Genomic DNA, 17,378 nt, shown 5'->3' with positions numbered 1-17,378 from the left:
TCGAACTCCTAAACTCCGTTCTAAAATTTGCATTTCAGCAATTGTTGGAGTAACTCAAAATTCTGAGTAAGTTTGATACTGAAATTTTTTGTAAAGCACTTTGTGGTTTTAGCTGTGAAAAGCACTCTATAAATAAAGATTACTTACTTACTTTCATTTAGGTTTCTGCTTTAGTGCAGGCCGTCTACAACCTGATATTCCCATTTGAGTGAACCTGCATCAGTTAGGTTTCTTGTGAATTTCTCTAAGAAAATTGATATTTTCTGCCAATTTTAAATTGTAAATTCAGTTATTAAGCAAACTTAAGTTTATTTTTGAAGTTACAAAAAAATATATATATATATTTTCATTAAGCCAAAGTTACGGAAGTGGACTTTGCACCGGAGGGTTGTTGGTTTGAACCCGACTGTGGGTCATTGCTATGGGCCCTTGAACATCAAGTTTGACCTTATAACCTTTACTCAGTGCTGCAGCCTCTAGGAGACAAAACTAAAGAGGAAGAATGTCGATTATATCCACTGTGTAATGTATGAACTTAATTTCAATGAACTTAACTCATTTTGGTGTTATGAACTCAAACTTAATGATTAAAATTGGATCAACTGTTCTTTTTTCAGTGTAAGGTTTGAAGGGGAAAGGAGAAAATTGGCAAAAAAAAACCATTTCAGAGTATCTGAGGAGACTGTCTCTTCATTCAGAGAGAGGAAGTGGCAGAACTTTTGCAAATCAGCAGAAAAAAAAGCTTCTAATTGTATGTACACTCTTAAAATGTGGTACAGGTACTAGTGCACAAAATGAACAGATGCATATGATTTATTTGACAGTGAATGCTAATCTTTGAATACACATCATTCAATTGTTTACTCGACCTCCGCCAAGTTTGGTTTCCATGTCTCGGTTTCTTTTTCACAGCTACATTATCTGTTTACATCAATAATGACACAAGATAATGCAAATTCTCCGAATGGAAAAACAGTCTAAATATGACTCAGTGAAAAAATGCAGCGAGAGAAGCTTCAAGGCAGGATGCACAAGATGGTCAGTCAGTACTTCCCCTTAAAAAGTGACAAAACGCTGTTTTCCAGATATAACTACATTCATGTCAACTCTAAAGCAAGATTATGTATAAGATTAATAATATGAGAAATATATACAGCTACACACACTTGATACCTACTGTAGAAACACTCAAACACATATGTACAAACTCATACAATACAAGTAAATGCAAGGGATGCAAACTATACATCTTGTGCTTTTTTCACTGATCACATATTAGTTCGTTGTTTTTCTTGCTGTGCTCAAGACTCATCTTTTTCCTCTGTTAATATTTATAAAAAATGAGACGTGCGAGTGCAGCTCACAGCATTTTAAAGGTGAAAAATCATAATGTCTCTGTCTCACATTTAGCTGCAGAGATCCAAAGAGCTACCGTTTATTTCTCTCCTCAACGTTCTTCATGAAACTCTCGCATTTGGTCAGTCATCAGTCAAAAGTTCACAGGCACATGTTTCGTAACTGTTTTCTAGTCTTCAGCTTCCTGTCAAAGGTCGAGGTGCGTTCAGGTGACTTTATTTGAACAAAACTGCAGACGAGTTAATTTATTTAATTACATTACGTAATTAATTTTAATTACATTGTTATTTTTTTTAGGGACATGCTTCTCACACACACAGGCCCAAATTACACACATACAGAAACAGTGGACATGTCAGTGGGGCTCCTTCCTCGACAGTACCTCTCCAGCTACCAGAACAACTTCTGTACTTTTGGTCCGCATTGGGACTTGAACCGGCCACCCTCCGGTTTCCAACCCATGTCTCTACGGACTGAGCTACTGCCGCCCATAGATGGAGTTGACGCGTTGAACGTAGCTCGCGTACGGCTCCACTTCCTCCACGTCTTCTCTCTTAGTGCACAAACAGATGGATTGTCATAAATCAGACTTAAAGAAGAAAACAAAACTTTGATATGTAGACGTATTACAGAGAAACCACTCACTGGGGGTGGTGTCAGTGAGGTGCTATCAGACTTTTGGCATCGTCTGGCAAAAGTGAAACACATCAGATCAGAGTGTGAAAAAAAATGGTTCAGATAAACATTTCCATTCCATTTCCTTACCGCCATATGATTAGTTTCTTTTGTGCAAAAAACAAAACCCCCAACAAAACAACAACCATCACCAAAATGAGAAGTATCCAGGGTGAATAGGCTGCAGAAAGAGAAAGAAAATAAGTTTATTGCCAGTGAATAAATCAGAATATTATCCACATATTCTTCTTGTCTGGGACCTTTTCCAGTTTGAAGTCTAGGTACCAGCTTCCTGTTTTCTTGCCAGGAGGGATGACTGACAACGCAGCTTATGTTTTCTGGATCAACTCCTTCAGGGACTTCCAGACTGCTCTCGACTCTAAATAACCCATCAGAAAGTTCAGACTTATATGTCAAAAGGTTTCCTGTGAAACTCCAGCTGATGTTAGCAGCAGGATTTCCTCCTTCAGCTTCGCAAACCGCCACCATCTTGCCATCCCTGAGCTCTCGCCAGGCGTTCACTTTAGGAGGAACTGAGAAGAGAAAAGACAAAATAGGGGAAATATGATTGTGGGCCATTTACTGAAGTAGAGAAGTATCTGTTTTACTCAACATAGGGGAGTACAATATTACCTATAACAGACACAATAAACGTGAATTCTTCGTCCCCGCCGTTGTAATAGGTTTTACAGGTATAAACTCCGGCACCTTCACTGGAAACGTTTGGGATGTTCAGCACCAGCGGAGCCATGGATGTGTTCCTAATTGATTTTCCATCGCTGCAGTTGTCACGACTCTCACCAATTGAGATCGATATCAAACACTCTTTGTTCGTCAATTGAAGTTTCCAGGTGACAAATAAAATGTCCTTCCATGTCTTGTTGCTACATGTCAGGTTTGCAGAGCTCCCCGGACTGAAAAATAAAGTTCTTTGAACTGAAAAATCACAGTAAAATAAATTATTGTTTCAATTTATAAAAAATACTCTTTAAAGGTGCAGTCCGCAACTCTCAGATCCCTCTCTCCCTCTCCCTCCCCGCTGATCTCTTGCCCTGCCTCCAAACTATCCAAAGTCCCACCCTCAGAGGAGCTAACAAGCTAACGTTAGCCAGACAGCAACATCACAGTAATAGAACATGCACTGTTAAAAGCATATTACTGCAACGCTTCTCTCTCTCAATGTGCACACACCTCAGCAGCAGCAGCAACAACACAGTGTCACTTACAGCAGCCAAACGGAGGCTGCTTCGTGCACATGAACAAACACATGCACCACAGAGTTCTAGTGTAACAATTACAAATCAAATCTAATGTAAATCAAGCAGCAGTAATTACCTTTCAAGCAAAAAAGTTGCTAATTCCATCTTCTACTTCTCCAGACCATACACTGTAAAAAAGATGGCGCTCCAGCCCCGGGAAGGAGGCGGGGGTTGTGAGCAACAGCTGTCAGACAGTCCATCAAACACAATCCCTGGTTCTGATTGGTTCTTTTTGTTCGGTCGCGGTGCATTTTGGCAATCTGCCAAAGGCTGCAGGAGCAGCAGGGGGGACTCAATGAGTCTGTTTTTTTCACACAGACTATTAGTTTCATGTAAAGCTTTCCATACATAGTGACGGCTTTAGCAAATATGACAAAAAGTCACTTTTATAAAAGTTGCAGACTGCACCTTTAATCAAACAAGTACATATATTGTAGATTGTAAGGGTAGTCTCTGTGTGTATACAGAGATGAAAGAATACCAATGGGACACAAACAGCAGCAAATAAATGGACTTCATTTATATAACACTAACCAACAACCTCTGGTTTAGACGACGACCGTTCTCCCATCAGAACCACAGTCGCCTCCATAAACTCAATGAACAAACAAAAAAAGTCGCATATTCAGACTTAATTGCAAAGGCTGGCATTTACAATGATTTAAAATTTTTTTTTTTTTTAAAGCATGTTCATTACATGTTGAGTACTTTAAGAAACTATGACAAATACACGCCGACCGAATTCCTCAGTAGAGCTAGTGAGTCAGGGGGTCAAAAACAGACCACTTTGATCTCAAGTGGGCCGCAGATTTTAGGCGGGAAAACTATAACACTGAAAACCCGAACGTTCAAAGTATTTAAATAGATTAAGTAATTTATATTCATAGTTATAGAAAAGGTTGGTGTAACATATTCTTCCTTTTTGAGTTATTTTAATATTTTTTGAGTAACTGGAACCATATTTGTTTTTAAGGAAACATAACTTAAAAACACAACTAAAGCACAATTTAATAGAATTAAGTAATTACATGCTAAGGATAATAAAGTCCTGTCGTAAACTTAATTCAAATATTTAACTTTTATCAAAAAGTATAAGTAGCCAGTCATTTTACTTTTTAAAGTTCTGGAAAATTTTGACTTTTAAGGTAATCAACTTTAAAAAATTGAGGCAATCGATTGTCTCAATTTTTTTGAGTTCTGGTAACATATTCGGGTTTACAGTGTTATATTATTTTCAACATTATTGTGCCTTAGTTCACATTGTCATGTATAAATATGATGAGGTATGTAAGGTCCTAAAGACCTAAAATGTAAATTCACTTAAAATGTTCTTTTTTTTGTAATTGAAGTTTTTTATTGACTTTCAAAACATTTACGAAACAAGAAGAAAAAACAACAGAACATGAACATAAAAGCTGATGAACCCACTCCACTATTCCCAGGGTAACAGCATATTAAAGGTTACAGGAGATCTGAAAAATAAATGCCTGCAATTAGCTGGAACGATTAAAAAAAATTCAAAAAATTCAAAAAACAAAACAATATGACTGTAAGAAACACAGGGGTTTTATATGACACTTCTATCAGTTTTAATAGAAACTAAAATTCAGCCCAATCCATGTCTCTGTCCCCTTTCAACTTGTTAAACATGATCCAATTAATATTTTCTTAATATTGTGCATGATTTTTTATCTAATTGGGGAAATTTTGTGAAGTAATTTCATTCAATTCAACTTTATTTATATAGCTCAACAAAATATAAAGTCCATAGTAAGAAAGAAAGAACCCAACAAGATCCATATGAACAAGCATTTAGTGACAGTGGGAATAAAAAAACTCCTTTTTTTAATTTAAGGGAAATTGGAGGATTTTGAAAGAATTTCCTTCAACAATTTGTCATTTAAATATGACTGCCATCATGTGATATAAGAATGGGGAAACTTTGAAGGGACAAACATTCCTCTGTTATTTTTACGGTCTCCTATACGGGCCGGGTTGGATGCTCTGAAAAGCAAGTTTGACACACTTCAAACCACAAAACCCCATCACAAAAAAATGTCATTCATCATTCATATTAAATATTAACATTTAAAGGCGGAATTACATTTTTTTTTTTTTTTTTATTCACGGGGAAAATGAAAAAGTGATAGGTGGAGAAATTCGGTTGAAAGGTGGGGGGGGGGGGTAGGGGGGGGGGGCGATATTTCACCAAAGAAAATTCCATTTGGACCAAAATCCAAATGAATACAAGAGAGAAATGGAAAGATGAGTTTATTGCATTGAACAATCTGCCTTTTATTTTAATACACTTTCTGTTCTTTTCTTCTCATTTGTTTTCCAACACATGCTCCGACTGATTAAATAAATTTAAAAAAAAGGAAGGAGGTAAAAGAGGAAAAAGGTAAAGCAATAATGTAATGATACGTTTTATTAAGTTCCTCCAGCATCCTTTCAAACAGGTTATGATTATCAATGTTGGTATAAAGTTGTCTCTTTAATGTTTGCCTGAGCACTTTGTGTATTTTCAGTATTTGGGTTTTTTGTCTTTTCTTTTCACCTGTTCAAATAAATAAAACATGAAACGTGAATAAACTAAAACAAGATTTTTTTAAAAAAAAAAACACATGTGAATCAAATAAAAATATCTGATTAAATGTATTTTTTATTTTTAAAAACATGTCCTATTTGTCTTAAGCACATGTATTAGCACAACATTGTACAGCACCTGTGGGGCCATGTGATTAACTGGGCCAGCATTATAAAGGGATACTCCAATGTTTTTTTTTTTATCAATTTGGCTCCAAATGTTCCAATTATTCTCATTAGAAGATTTGTACTAAAATAAAATTTGGGGCATCAAAATGTTTTTCTGTGGATTTATGACAATTTATGAAGTTTAACTGAAGCTGCTCAGACAAAGCTGACATGAAGAGAAAGGAAAAACTGTTTCAAAATGTAGGTTTTTAGGAAACTACAACTCCTATCATAACCTTTACTGCAATTACTAATATTCATGCATAATGTATTTATGACAGAGGGAAAAAATAATGATCCGCTCAGTTCAATAGGTTTAATGTGTGGTTATTTCCCACACCTGACAATTGCTGACGAATCTCAGTAAACCCGAGTAAAATGAGTCCGACCACAGGCCACAAGTGAGCTTTTCAGTGTGTAACGAGTTGACAGATGAAGTCATGCTGGCAGTGGCCCACACATCTATTCTGGAGCACTGGTGTCTTGCCCACCCATTTGTTCCTTTTGCGCAGCCATCAGCAGCAAGAAAACCACAGCTTAACAGAAATCCTAAAACAGAAAAACTACATCCGTTCAAGCACCTCGAGGACGTGTGTCAAACTCAAGGCTCGGCGGCCAAATCCGGCCCTTTGGAGCATCCGATTCGGCCCGTATGAGAAGGTAAAAAAGGATGGATAAAGCAAAAATCATTGTGTAAATTTTTTCAGATTATTCAACATACACACTTTAGATATCACGTAAATGTGGAAGTGTTAATTATAGGGCACATTAATGTATAAATGACTAGTTTTGTCATATAATCTGTGGTCCATTTGAGGTCAAAACTGGTCCGTATTTGGCCCATGAACTAAAATAAGATTAACACCCCTGACCAAGAAGGGAAAGTATAGCAAGCGACGTGAATTATAGCTGAAGATTAAAAAAAAAAAAAAAAAAAAAAAAACCCTGGTGACCCACAGGGTGTTCCCTGGTGTGTATCGTCAGCCAGCGGGAATCTGGTCAGGCAAGCGATAGGCAGCTATAAGAATAGATACTAATCAAGTTTTTGTCTAAAATCTAAAACCAATTTTGATAATAAAATAAAAGTGTTCAAACCTTGATTTAAGCTCCACGCTTCCAAAAATAAGGCCATCAGAAAATAAATCCTCATTATTTCCACATCCGTTTGTTGGTGGGTTTTTTTCTCTGCAGGTAAAAGAACAGCAGAGCCTCCCAAACAGTAAAAACACAGAGTATAGATTCAATCTCGATCTTAAAATAACATCAGACCAAAGTGACTCATCTTCCCTGCAGTGATCTGTGCCCGTGCAGTGAGATGTTTACCCTCTTTGGTTTAGACACAAGGAAGTCACTCCTGAAACCCCTCTATGACAAAGACAACCCCTCTCTGAGGAGTCACTCCTTCTTCTTCTTCTCCGTCCCCCTTTTCACTCATATTTTTCTTTTCATACCTGACTATGCATTTTTGGTTAAAAATGTCTCCTTCTTTAGGAAGAAGCCGCTCAGCAGAAAAACTAAAAACAGATAAGAACACCACATACTGTCAAATGTTATGGGTTTTGTATTAAAATACATTTCTTAATTAAAAAAAAAAAAATCTTTAGTTGACTTTTTAACCTGGGGCAGACCATACTCATATAAAAATTCCTTACTTACATAAATCAAAGTGTAAAGATCCACAAAAGCCCTAATAGTCTGTTTATTATATATTATTAATAAAAGATAGTTGTTGCTGTGTGTGTGTGTTTTTTTTGAGGGTCTGGCAAATAGAAAGTGCACAACGACAACAAACATAAAACATCTAAAAAGACTAGTTTGATATTTTCCTCTCATCACTAGATTATATGTTCATAACCTTTGACCGTTTATTGCTCACTATTAGCGGAACAGAACAAACAGACGTGTGTGGAAAGTTTGTTACTGTCACTGAGTGGGAGTAAAATCTGTTCAAATGTGGCCCCTGATTTTAAAAGGTTTTCTAGATGCTCCACATTATGACAAAATCATAAAAAAAAAAAACCCTCTTGTCTTATCCTTAATGATAAACGTCAACTCTCAAACAAATGAACTATGCACACTTTGAAAGTGTTCAGCACTAGTGTGACTAGTGTGACCCATTTATGAGGAAACGCCACATGCCACCAGCTTCGTCATCTCAGCTGCTGTTAAGTCCTAACATTAGCTGCTGTTTACGTCCAGGGAAGCAGAAGCTCAGCTGACTGTGAGCTGACACATGAGGGGCAAAAGGAACTCGACTTCCCACAAAAAAATTGCTACATTTTTCAGCCGTAGAAGTAAAGTTGCTCTCGTCAGCTGTATTTTTCCAACCCAAAACAAGAAGAGGAATATCATGCATTAGCAGATGGTAAATGTTTGTGTGGCATGTTGTGTGTGTGTGTGTGTCTGGATGAACTGTTTCCTTTTGATAAGACAGACTCACTGTGAATGACATGTGGTTCGAAAAAATAATTAATCAAATAACAATGTTTCCAGTTAAAATAAATAAATAAATAATTCATGTTGTATTTTATCCAAACACCATCTTTCAAAACATTGCCTCTATTTGTTTAAATCTTCACAGTACGTATTTCATAATAATGATATAAAATGTGATATTTAAACTTGGTTTAATATAGAGTACATTTCAGAATATATATATATATATATACATACAGTATATATATATTCAGACATTTCTTATCTATATATTGAGACTTCATTCATTATTCCATATATTCCCAGAGTCAATAAATATGTATTTAATTTCCTAAAATGCTTGCCATACTATATATATAATGATTACAGTGTCATCATTATTTTCTTGACTGCTGTCGAGTATAAAAATCTTGAAAAAATATTAACCACATTCCTATTTTTATTCAAATTTTTCTTTCATTTTTTAGTTTTAGACGTGAATCACAACTTAGTGGCTTCTAATTTCAGAATTAATTTCCATATTCTCCCCGTTTCCGGGTAAAACAAGGCACACATTTGATCAGAAGAATAAAACAAGTTATAAACACCATTGTTGCCACATTTATTCAACTTATTCAGAAGAGAGTGTACAATGATTGCTCATTGTGTACTAGCAGTGACTGTCCGAGCCAACCTGTTATCCTGTTACTGTCAGTGATGAGGACATGGTGAGCAGAACAGACGCCTGTTGGATAACGTGCAACATTTTAGGAGCCATTAATCCAGCAGTCACTGTGAAACCTATTTGTGGTTTTTGAATATCACCTTATATAACTATGTATTTCTATAGAGCTGTATGTGTCATTCTCAGTGCTTGAACATGAATCATTAGGTAAATAAAGCTGAAGAATGGAAACACAAATATGTGACTGTCTGATCCATAGGGGCCACGTTGTCACATTTCAGGTTAGAATTGAGAATGATGACCAAGCTGAGCATCAAAAAAGAGTTTTGAGTGTTTTTGGAGAAATTATGTATTTTATCCATTTATGTTGTTGTTTTGTATATCATTTATTTTATTATTTTGGTCTTTGTTTTGTTAATTTTTTTAATGTTTTTTGGACTGGAGGCATTTTGAGGATTTTTTTAATGTAATTTTGTATGTTTTTGAATTAGCTTTTGTGTATTTCATATATTTTGTACATTGTTCTGTTATTTGTGTTTGTTTTACTAGTTTACTAGTCAATTTGAGGAGTAATTTTTTATTTTTATTTTTTTTTTTTTGGGGGGGGGGGGGCATGTGCTACCATAAACTACCCAAATTATTTGGAAGCTTTTTGCTTCACATTTGTGGATATATCTGACGCACTTCCGTATTTAGCATTTCCTCTTCTTATGCTAGAGATAACACTAACCCAAAATAATGCTGATGCTGAACCCTCTCCCTCCACTCTGGGGATCCAGACAGATTATTATATTTTTATTTTTCAAAGAAATGAAAAAAGGATCTGGGAGTTTATTTTGTTACAGTGTTGTCTGATAATGATGCAATCAAGACACATTTTGAGCAAACTCTAGCTAACATTGCTTCACTAAGCTGAGATTTAGAAATGGGATTGAACTTGTAAAACAAATGGATAAATTAAACTAAAATAACTATACGACACATTTGACAGGCTAAAGTATGCGAGTACAAAAACAACTTTTATAAAATGAAAGGCATGAAGCCGCAGTATGTTGTATTTTTTAGGAATATGTTACGTAACGCAAGCAAAATTATTTGCCAACAGAACAGAAACATTTGGTTTACCACAATGTTTTAAAACAAGTTTAAATTAAAATAATTTTAGAGAAAAACTAAGAAAAAAAAATACCTTAGACAAAAAAATGAAGATGTATCACTTTTTGCTGTGTAGGCTTTATTGGGGCAGCAAACTCTGAGAACTTGAAAAAATCTACATACGTATACCACAAATTACTGATTGGTGTGGACCAACGACCGAGATAAAAGCCTTCAAAAGTAAGGTTTCTAAGAAAAGAGGCATTCTAGCCAATGACGACCATACATGGCAGTCTTACAACCTATATCAAAAGAACCCAGTCATAATTATCCTTAAAACTGAAGTCCTCATGGGTTGCACTTGGGTCAATATCACTGAAAACTCAGAATGAGTGGACAAACACAACTGCAGCTGAAATCACTGCAAACGTTATGGTTGGTTCCCTCAGAAAGGCTTCAGTTTAGTAAAAACATATCACTGACCTTCCAACTTCAAGAATATTCTACTTGTGAATAACTATTTCTTCAATCAGGCAGAAATTACCTGTCAAAAAATAAAGTATTAGAGGTGGTACACAGTAAAAAGACAAAAATAAAAAGCAGACAAACACATGACGATCATTTCCAGGCTATCCTACTCTTTATTTAATGCAAATTACAGTACCGGGGAACTATTTCTCGGAGCACGCAGAGGGAATATTTACAATGGCGCACATTTAGCATACCTTCACAGAATAAAAGACAAAAAAAAAAAAAAAGAACAAAAAAAATAAAAATAAAGAAAAATTCAGTCACAAAAAGAGGCATTCAAGTAATAGTACTGTTATACAAACTGTATTTCTAAAATGTCCTTTTCCTTAACCCCCAGTTGGCATTTTTCCACAAGTATACACGCTAGTTGTAAAGAAGGTCCCAGCATGTATGCTTGCTTTTCTCCCTCTTTTTTTGGTAACCACTGTTTTGTTTGTTTTTAAATCAAACTACTGTAGACTAGGTTGGGGTGTGATGATAAAACCTTCCAGTAGGGGGTGGCAACGCGCTCAAGAATGCAAAATTACAGCAAGCAGGAGACTATAAGGAAAGGCTACATGACTCGTCCTCTTTAGGTGCTACTGAATCCCCTCCCAACGCACAGGCCTGGGAGGAGAAACAAGCTCGAGGACAGAGAGAGACGGCAGAAGGAGAGTTATTGCCTCAGAGGACGGCTCATCACTACTACATCATAGTCTGGCTTTGGTAACACCACCAACACTGCAATACAGAAGCTGTAGTACTGTATTGTACACGTACAGTATGTGAGCACAACCACCCACCCACTTCATACCCCGGAGTCTGTGCCAGGATTTGTGGTATACATATATTTATATATATATTTATTTATTTATTTGTGAGTCTGAGATAAAACATCTAATAAAATAAACATCTGCCTACATTATCTGCAGTTAAGGAAAAAACAATCCTTAAAATAAACAAAGTCTTTATAATACATAAAGTGTGCAATTAAAAAAACAAGGGGGGGGGCAAAGATGTGCAAGTGAGACTGCGTTGAAATTAAGAGGAAGAGAGAGAGAGAGAGTGTGTGTGTGTGTGTGTGTGTGTGTGTGTGTGCGTGTGTATGTATTGCAGGATAGCAGGACATTCAACAGCACTAAAGGGACAGTAGATACATTAGGAGGAGGTGGTGATGCGAAACCATTGGTGAAAACAAGGCGAAGGTGTATGAAAGCAAAGGCACTCCAAACTATAGTTACACTATACATGACTAGTTCTTGTTACAATAATACAGCTGTCATCTACTGTACAGGTAGAATTGAACATATGGCTGGATAAAGCTGATCATCATCCTCCGTTATCCATCAACATCAGTGTAGCCCTGATTGTGTGTGTGTGGTTATACTTTTTTTTTTCTTTACTTTTCATGTCTTTTTTCCCACGCTTTGTCATCTTTGTTTTTGCTCTTGAACAGTACATGGGTCTGCATATGTACATAACTTCAAAAAAAAAAAAAAAAAGAAAAGAAAGAAATCAACATAACATTAAAAAACAACATACAAGTCAGAATTTTGGTGAGGAGCCTTTATACTGTATTTACAAATTGTGTACTTTTTCTTCTTCATCTTTTTACGTAGTGATCATTCTGTAAATAGGACGATTGGACAAACTGTACCGAGTAGCTTTATATGATCTGGGTGGAAGCAAAGAAGGCTAACACTTAATTTAGTGGTCCTAACAAAGATGCTAAAGACTCTCCCCCCGAAATCACTGGCACTTCACAAAAAAGACGTGGAAACAATGAATCAATTTGACTTTTTTTTTTTACAGAAAGCGAGAGGAAGATCTCAATGTAGGTCCGGACATTACAGACGCGCTGCTACAGACGCGCTGATACAGACGCGCTGTTACAGACGCGCTGTTACAGACGCGCTGTTACAGACACAGATGCACTGCCACAGACGCACAGTTACAGACGCATAGTTACAGAATGTTACAGATTCACCGTCAACAGACGCGCAGTTACAGACTGTTACAGATGCACCGTTACAGACTGTTACAAAATGTAAAAGACGCGCAGTTACAGAATGTTACAGACGCGCAGTTACAGACTGTTACACACGCACCATAACAGACTGTTACTGACACACTGTTACAGACGCGCAGTTACGGACTGTTACACACGCACCATAACAGACTGTTACTGACACACTGTTACAGACTGTTACAGACACCGTTAAAGACGCACTGTTACAGACACGCCGTTACAGACGCACTGTTACAGACAGCCGCCAAGACAGGGACTAGAGCTGAGCCTTATATCCATCTTCAATACAGACAACACAGGGGACCAAAAAGTGCCTGTTAGAATCCAAACCCAGTCCAGCAAACACAAGAAGAAGAAAAAAATAAAAATACACAGTTACCTAAAATAAACAAAACACCACCTTCTCTAAATAAAACATATTTAGGCAGCAGCAAATATTGCCACTGCACTGCCAGATATGAGCTCACCAGAAGTGATTTCTGAACCATTGCAGTTAATATACATATATCTATATATACTTTTATACATAAGGAAAAGTCATATATAAATTGTGTTATGTATGCATGTTTTTGTTTTGTACTGTATGTATATATAATACAAGCACACTTGACCAGATACGAGTCACATCCATCGCACATTTCAATCCAAAAAACGTCTCCTCGGGAGTAGAAAACTAAATAAAAACAAGGTTGAGTAAAACAGCTTGCTAACCGTTTAAAAACAACCCCAGGCTAACACAGAGGGAAACGATACCAGAATAGTACGACGCCCCCCGACTGGACTGCTTCTCTCCATGTACATCAGGATCATCATGCACCTGTGTACGTAAGCATGTGGGCACGTCTGTCTGTCTGCCTGTGTGTGTGTGTGTGCGTGTGTGTGTGTGTGTGCGTGCATGAGGTTCATGCCTTGTCTGCGGAAGTGGAGGTGGAAGGGCGTGGCGGCCCCCAGGTAATCCTGATACGCTCAGGCCATGCACTACAGAGGGACCTGGAGGACGGAGGGAGGGGGAGGTGGGCGGGGCCAGAGGGAAGAGGATGCAGAAAAATGAAGGCGATGTAGGGAACAAACGAAGGGGAGGGCCGAGGGAAACAGCTCAGGACTTTCTGCTGACAAACATGAGCAGATTAGCTTTGTGTGTGTGTGCGTGTTTGCATGTGTGTATAAAGTACTGTAATCAATAGTGAAGTCTGTCACTCCACTGGCCCTAGGCTTCGCTTTCCCCTCACAGAGAAATCTTTGACAGAATATGGATGGGAGTTCAAACGGCTGATCGTGGGGGGTGTTGGTTTGTGTTGAACCCAGACTGCTTCAGAGGGCTCCGCTGCCATCAGGTGGGGGGGAGCAGGGCAGAGCAGGGCTGAGCGGAGCTCGCCCCCCAGCCGGGGCAATGGAGAGGCGATGAGTCGAGGCTGAGGCAGGGGCCGGTGACGGGTGGGCTCAGGATGTGGAATTAGAGGCTGAGGCGGAGGCGGTGGTGGTGCTGGGGCCTCGCTCTGTGCTGCTGCCATCTGGGAACATAGAGAAGACTCACTCAGTCACAGCCCGACGATGGGAACAAATGCTGTCTGCAGTCAGAAGAAGGCTTGATTTTCAATATTACTATTGTGAACAGAAGCTGGTACAGTGAATGCAGATACAGAGGGTGGCCACAGCATGGCGCCATAACAAAGAAGAGAACTGCTGTGCAAAATCAAACACATGCTAGCGCCACATAATCTACTACATACATATACACAGAAATAGAATCCTATACATGAAACCATGTACAACCAATTTAAGTTTGGGCCTTAGTGAAACAGTGAGTCTTAAATTGGTTGTTCGAGTTAATTTATAGATTATCACGAGTAGTAAACAGAGATAGGAACGTCATTTACTGTACATCAGGTTGGATATCTGGTCATTTCATTTTCATAGATTAATTTACATTGATCAATATCACATTTTGTGTTCAGTCTATTATTATCAATCCAATTTTTATACTTTATGTTGCATAGAAGAACCTTTGATCAACTGGCTTTGACCCAAATGTTTGACATAAATTGAACGTGTGCCCGTTTGCCTCCCTAGAATTTGGTCAGAAGCCAAATTAACAACTGAGAAAAAATGTAAAGTGATTGCAACACATCAAACAGCAAACAAAGGTACTGAACTGTGCTTAGTGGATAAACGTGGGGCGCTTAAATGACGCGTTTAATAAAAGCGTTACTGGTAAAAGCATCCAATACTGTTTTCTTAGTGCACTGATTCCATTTAAAGCCAGCTTTGCTTTAAAATACCTTGAATTTATCATTTGATGATTAAGTGGGAAAAACAGATTTATTTTTTCTGAAAACACAGATACGACACTTGTGTAAATGCATTCAAACACAATAAAATGATGAAGTCTTATTATTTTTAATCAATCTGTGAGTGACTGAATAACTTTATGCTCATTCTCAGTGATGGCTATGAGTTCAGGCTTACGACACCAACTCTTTTGTGTAAATATGTTTAAATGGGCAAACACGTTGGGTGCAGTAACTCTGGAGAACACAAACAATATGAAATGATTATTTTCATATTCAGGTGATGCGGATCCCACTAAAACAAACATGAATGTAAGCTTTTTAATATCAAATACAATAGAAGCCACAACAGGCCCCTCGATGTGGATAACAGTAGAGCACCCGGCCAGAAAACTGTGTGACTAACCTGAGGGTACAGAGGCATTGGTCGGGGTGGAGGCGGTGGCTTGACTGCGGGCATGAGCTGGGATCAATATGGAGGCCAAAGACGGGTTACTAGATAACTCTGAAGAAAGAAAATAAAAGGGATTTTCCTTTAGAAATAGATTGCCTGAAACGCTTTGAAGGAAAACAAAAGTTAATCAAAAGTGAGGTGAGTTTTTAAAGAATCATCTGCACTCAGAAAGAGCAAATACAAAAGTCTAAATATGTCTGAAACCTGACATGTCTCTGTCGGCAGTAAATGCATAAATTGACTCCAAAAACACACAAGATGCCCAAAAAATACACAAAATGACAACCAAACACGGGAATAACTGACAAAAATATTGGACAGCTTTGACAAACAAATAAAATGACAACAAAAACACACGAAAAAACACAAATTAAGAGAAAAATATACAAAATGCCAAAAAAAAAACACAAAATGACTCCAAAAACCCACAATGACAAAAAAACAAAATTGAAAACTTACAAAACATATAACACTCTAAAAAATGAAAACAAAAATGCACAAAAACACACAAATTGAGCGTAAAATATATCAAATTACAACAAAAACACTAAATTACTCTAAAAACACTCAAACCCTTTGTTCTTTCCTGTAATAAAGCACAGATTGGTCTTCTTTCTAAATGCTGACATGAATAACATGGCCCTCAGATCAAACAATCCCATTCTCGTGGCCCTAACTGTGATAAAAGTTGCCACTCTCGGCAATAGAGATTCTTAGACGTACCCTGGGTGGTGAAGTTGAAGAGTGAGGGCTTCTCTCTCCCATTGGGCAACTTGACATTGGGGTCGCGCAGCTCATCAAAAAAGGAGTGTGCGCAGGCCTCCAAAGGGGTGAGGCGGGCTGTGGGTGTATATTCAAGGAGGCGAGAACACAAAGCGATGGCCTCTGGGGGCGTACGTGGGCGGAATACCTGGGCGCCATTCAGAGCCAAGATCAGCAGAGGTTGTAGTGTGTTCAGTTCCACAAATTTAGGCAAACAATCTCATATCATATGTGTGTTAATTTGTGATGAATGAATGCATTGATGGAAAAATGAATGCAATGAGTGCTGGTAGATGAAATGTACAAGCATGGAGCAACCACAGCACGTGCAGAACTAAAAGCAGAACAACTGCTGCCACATAATTAATAATGGTAAATTCCTAAAAAGTGTAAGGAGAAAAATATGCCCAGGGATTTAACCTGTTACCCCAGTTCATTAATACATATCACATTCAAGTAGAACAAAATTTGGATCGATATATTATTGTATATTTGTATTGTTTTTGTATATATTCTATTTATTTTACTGATTTTTTGTATTTGTATTTGTATCAGTCTGTCGTTCAATACTTGTGATACCTTCATGAGATGTTACTTCATTAACTCGTGTTTACTGTGTTGAAAAAATATTTTAAATCAGCTGGAGAGGAAAAAACAAATATGATATAGTATAGGCCTCATTGCAATAAATTGAAGAGCATTGCTTGAAATAAGTTCAAATTTCCACTTGAAAGTTTGTTTTCATCTCCACCGCAAATAAACACTTCATTTGACATTTTTGGAAAAGGTTGGCACATTGCATTGTGGGATGTGGAGTCCTGTGAACTGATGCATATGAGTTCCCAACACATTTCTGGTGTTTTCACAGACTTAAAGTTGTGGCAAAACAATGCCAGATGTTTATTCTAGGGAAAGATCTGAATCCGACTGACATTGACTGTCTCGTGGAGTGAAGTGATATCACAGGAAAAACCAATTTGAGGAGTTTTCTTCAACCTTTTTAATATTTTCCCCTAATAAATGATCTTGAGCTTCATCTGATAAATAATTTCCATCTTCAGCAGCTTTAATTTCTCCCATTTTTTATCTTTCCTGA

General features: G+C 37.5%; 2 protein-coding genes across 6 annotated transcripts in view; both read right to left on the bottom strand.

Annotated features, from left to right (window-relative positions):
* Positions 1-798: 798 nt before the first annotated feature.
* On the bottom strand, positions 799-7,483 carry LOC114455728 (cell surface glycoprotein CD200 receptor 1). 3 transcript variants are annotated; one of them, XM_028437109.1, is made up of 7 exons: positions 7,140-7,483; positions 3,367-3,560; positions 2,665-2,945; positions 2,292-2,564; positions 2,122-2,212; positions 2,002-2,044; positions 799-1,909 (listed from the first exon to the last, which is right to left on the bottom strand). In XM_028437109.1, exons 2-7 carry the CDS (start codon positions 3,393-3,395, stop codon positions 1,835-1,837), a joined length of 792 nt encoding a protein of 263 aa, XP_028292910.1. In that variant the 5' UTR covers positions 3,396-3,560; positions 7,140-7,483; the 3' UTR covers positions 799-1,834. The 3 variants fall into 3 exon arrangements, with proteins under 3 accessions (XP_028292910.1, XP_028292911.1, XP_028292909.1); XM_028437110.1 differs by having other exon boundaries at positions 2,665-2,967; positions 7,140-7,478; XM_028437108.1 differs by lacking the exon at positions 3,367-3,560 and having other exon boundaries at positions 2,665-2,967; positions 7,140-7,473.
* A 4,582-nt stretch (positions 7,484-12,065) lies between these two features.
* The window catches only part of gsk3ba (glycogen synthase kinase 3 beta, genome duplicate a), a 70,021-nt gene continuing 64,708 nt past the window's right edge, over positions 12,066-17,378 (bottom strand). For all 3 annotated transcript variants that reach the window (XM_028435174.1, XM_028435175.1, XM_028435176.1), the window contains exons 9-11: positions 16,244-16,430; positions 15,473-15,571; positions 12,066-14,289 (exon numbers count right to left, since the gene is read on the bottom strand). In XM_028435174.1, coding sequence (XP_028290975.1) covers positions 14,219-14,289; positions 15,473-15,571; positions 16,244-16,430 — 357 coding nt within the window. In that variant the 3' untranslated portion in view covers positions 12,066-14,218. The remainder of the gene's footprint in view (positions 14,290-15,472; positions 15,572-16,243; positions 16,431-17,378) is intronic.

This window comes from Gouania willdenowi, chromosome 21, assembly GCF_900634775.1.
Source record: "Gouania willdenowi chromosome 21, fGouWil2.1, whole genome shotgun sequence".
Classification (NCBI taxonomy): Eukaryota; Metazoa; Chordata; class Actinopteri; order Blenniiformes; family Gobiesocidae; genus Gouania; species Gouania willdenowi.
The sequence above is the reverse complement of the archived record's forward strand: the minus strand, read 5'-3'. Positions and strand labels throughout refer to the sequence as shown.

What these genes read in the sequence shown, in the direction of transcription:
- LOC114455728 (XM_028437108.1), bottom strand. Translation starts at nt 7,194, where the DNA reads ATGAGGATTTATTTTCTGATGGCCTTATTTTTGGAAGCGTGGAGCTTA. An exon ending in AGCGTGGAGCTTAAATCAAG is followed by an intron (nt 2,968 to 7,139) that starts GTTTGAACACTT and finishes GTGATTTTTCAG; the next exon opens with TTCAAAGAACTTTATTTTTC. An exon ending in GTTTATTGTGTCTGTTATAG is followed by an intron (nt 2,565 to 2,664) that starts GTAATATTGTAC and finishes TTCTCTTCTCAG; the next exon opens with TTCCTCCTAAAGTGAACGCC.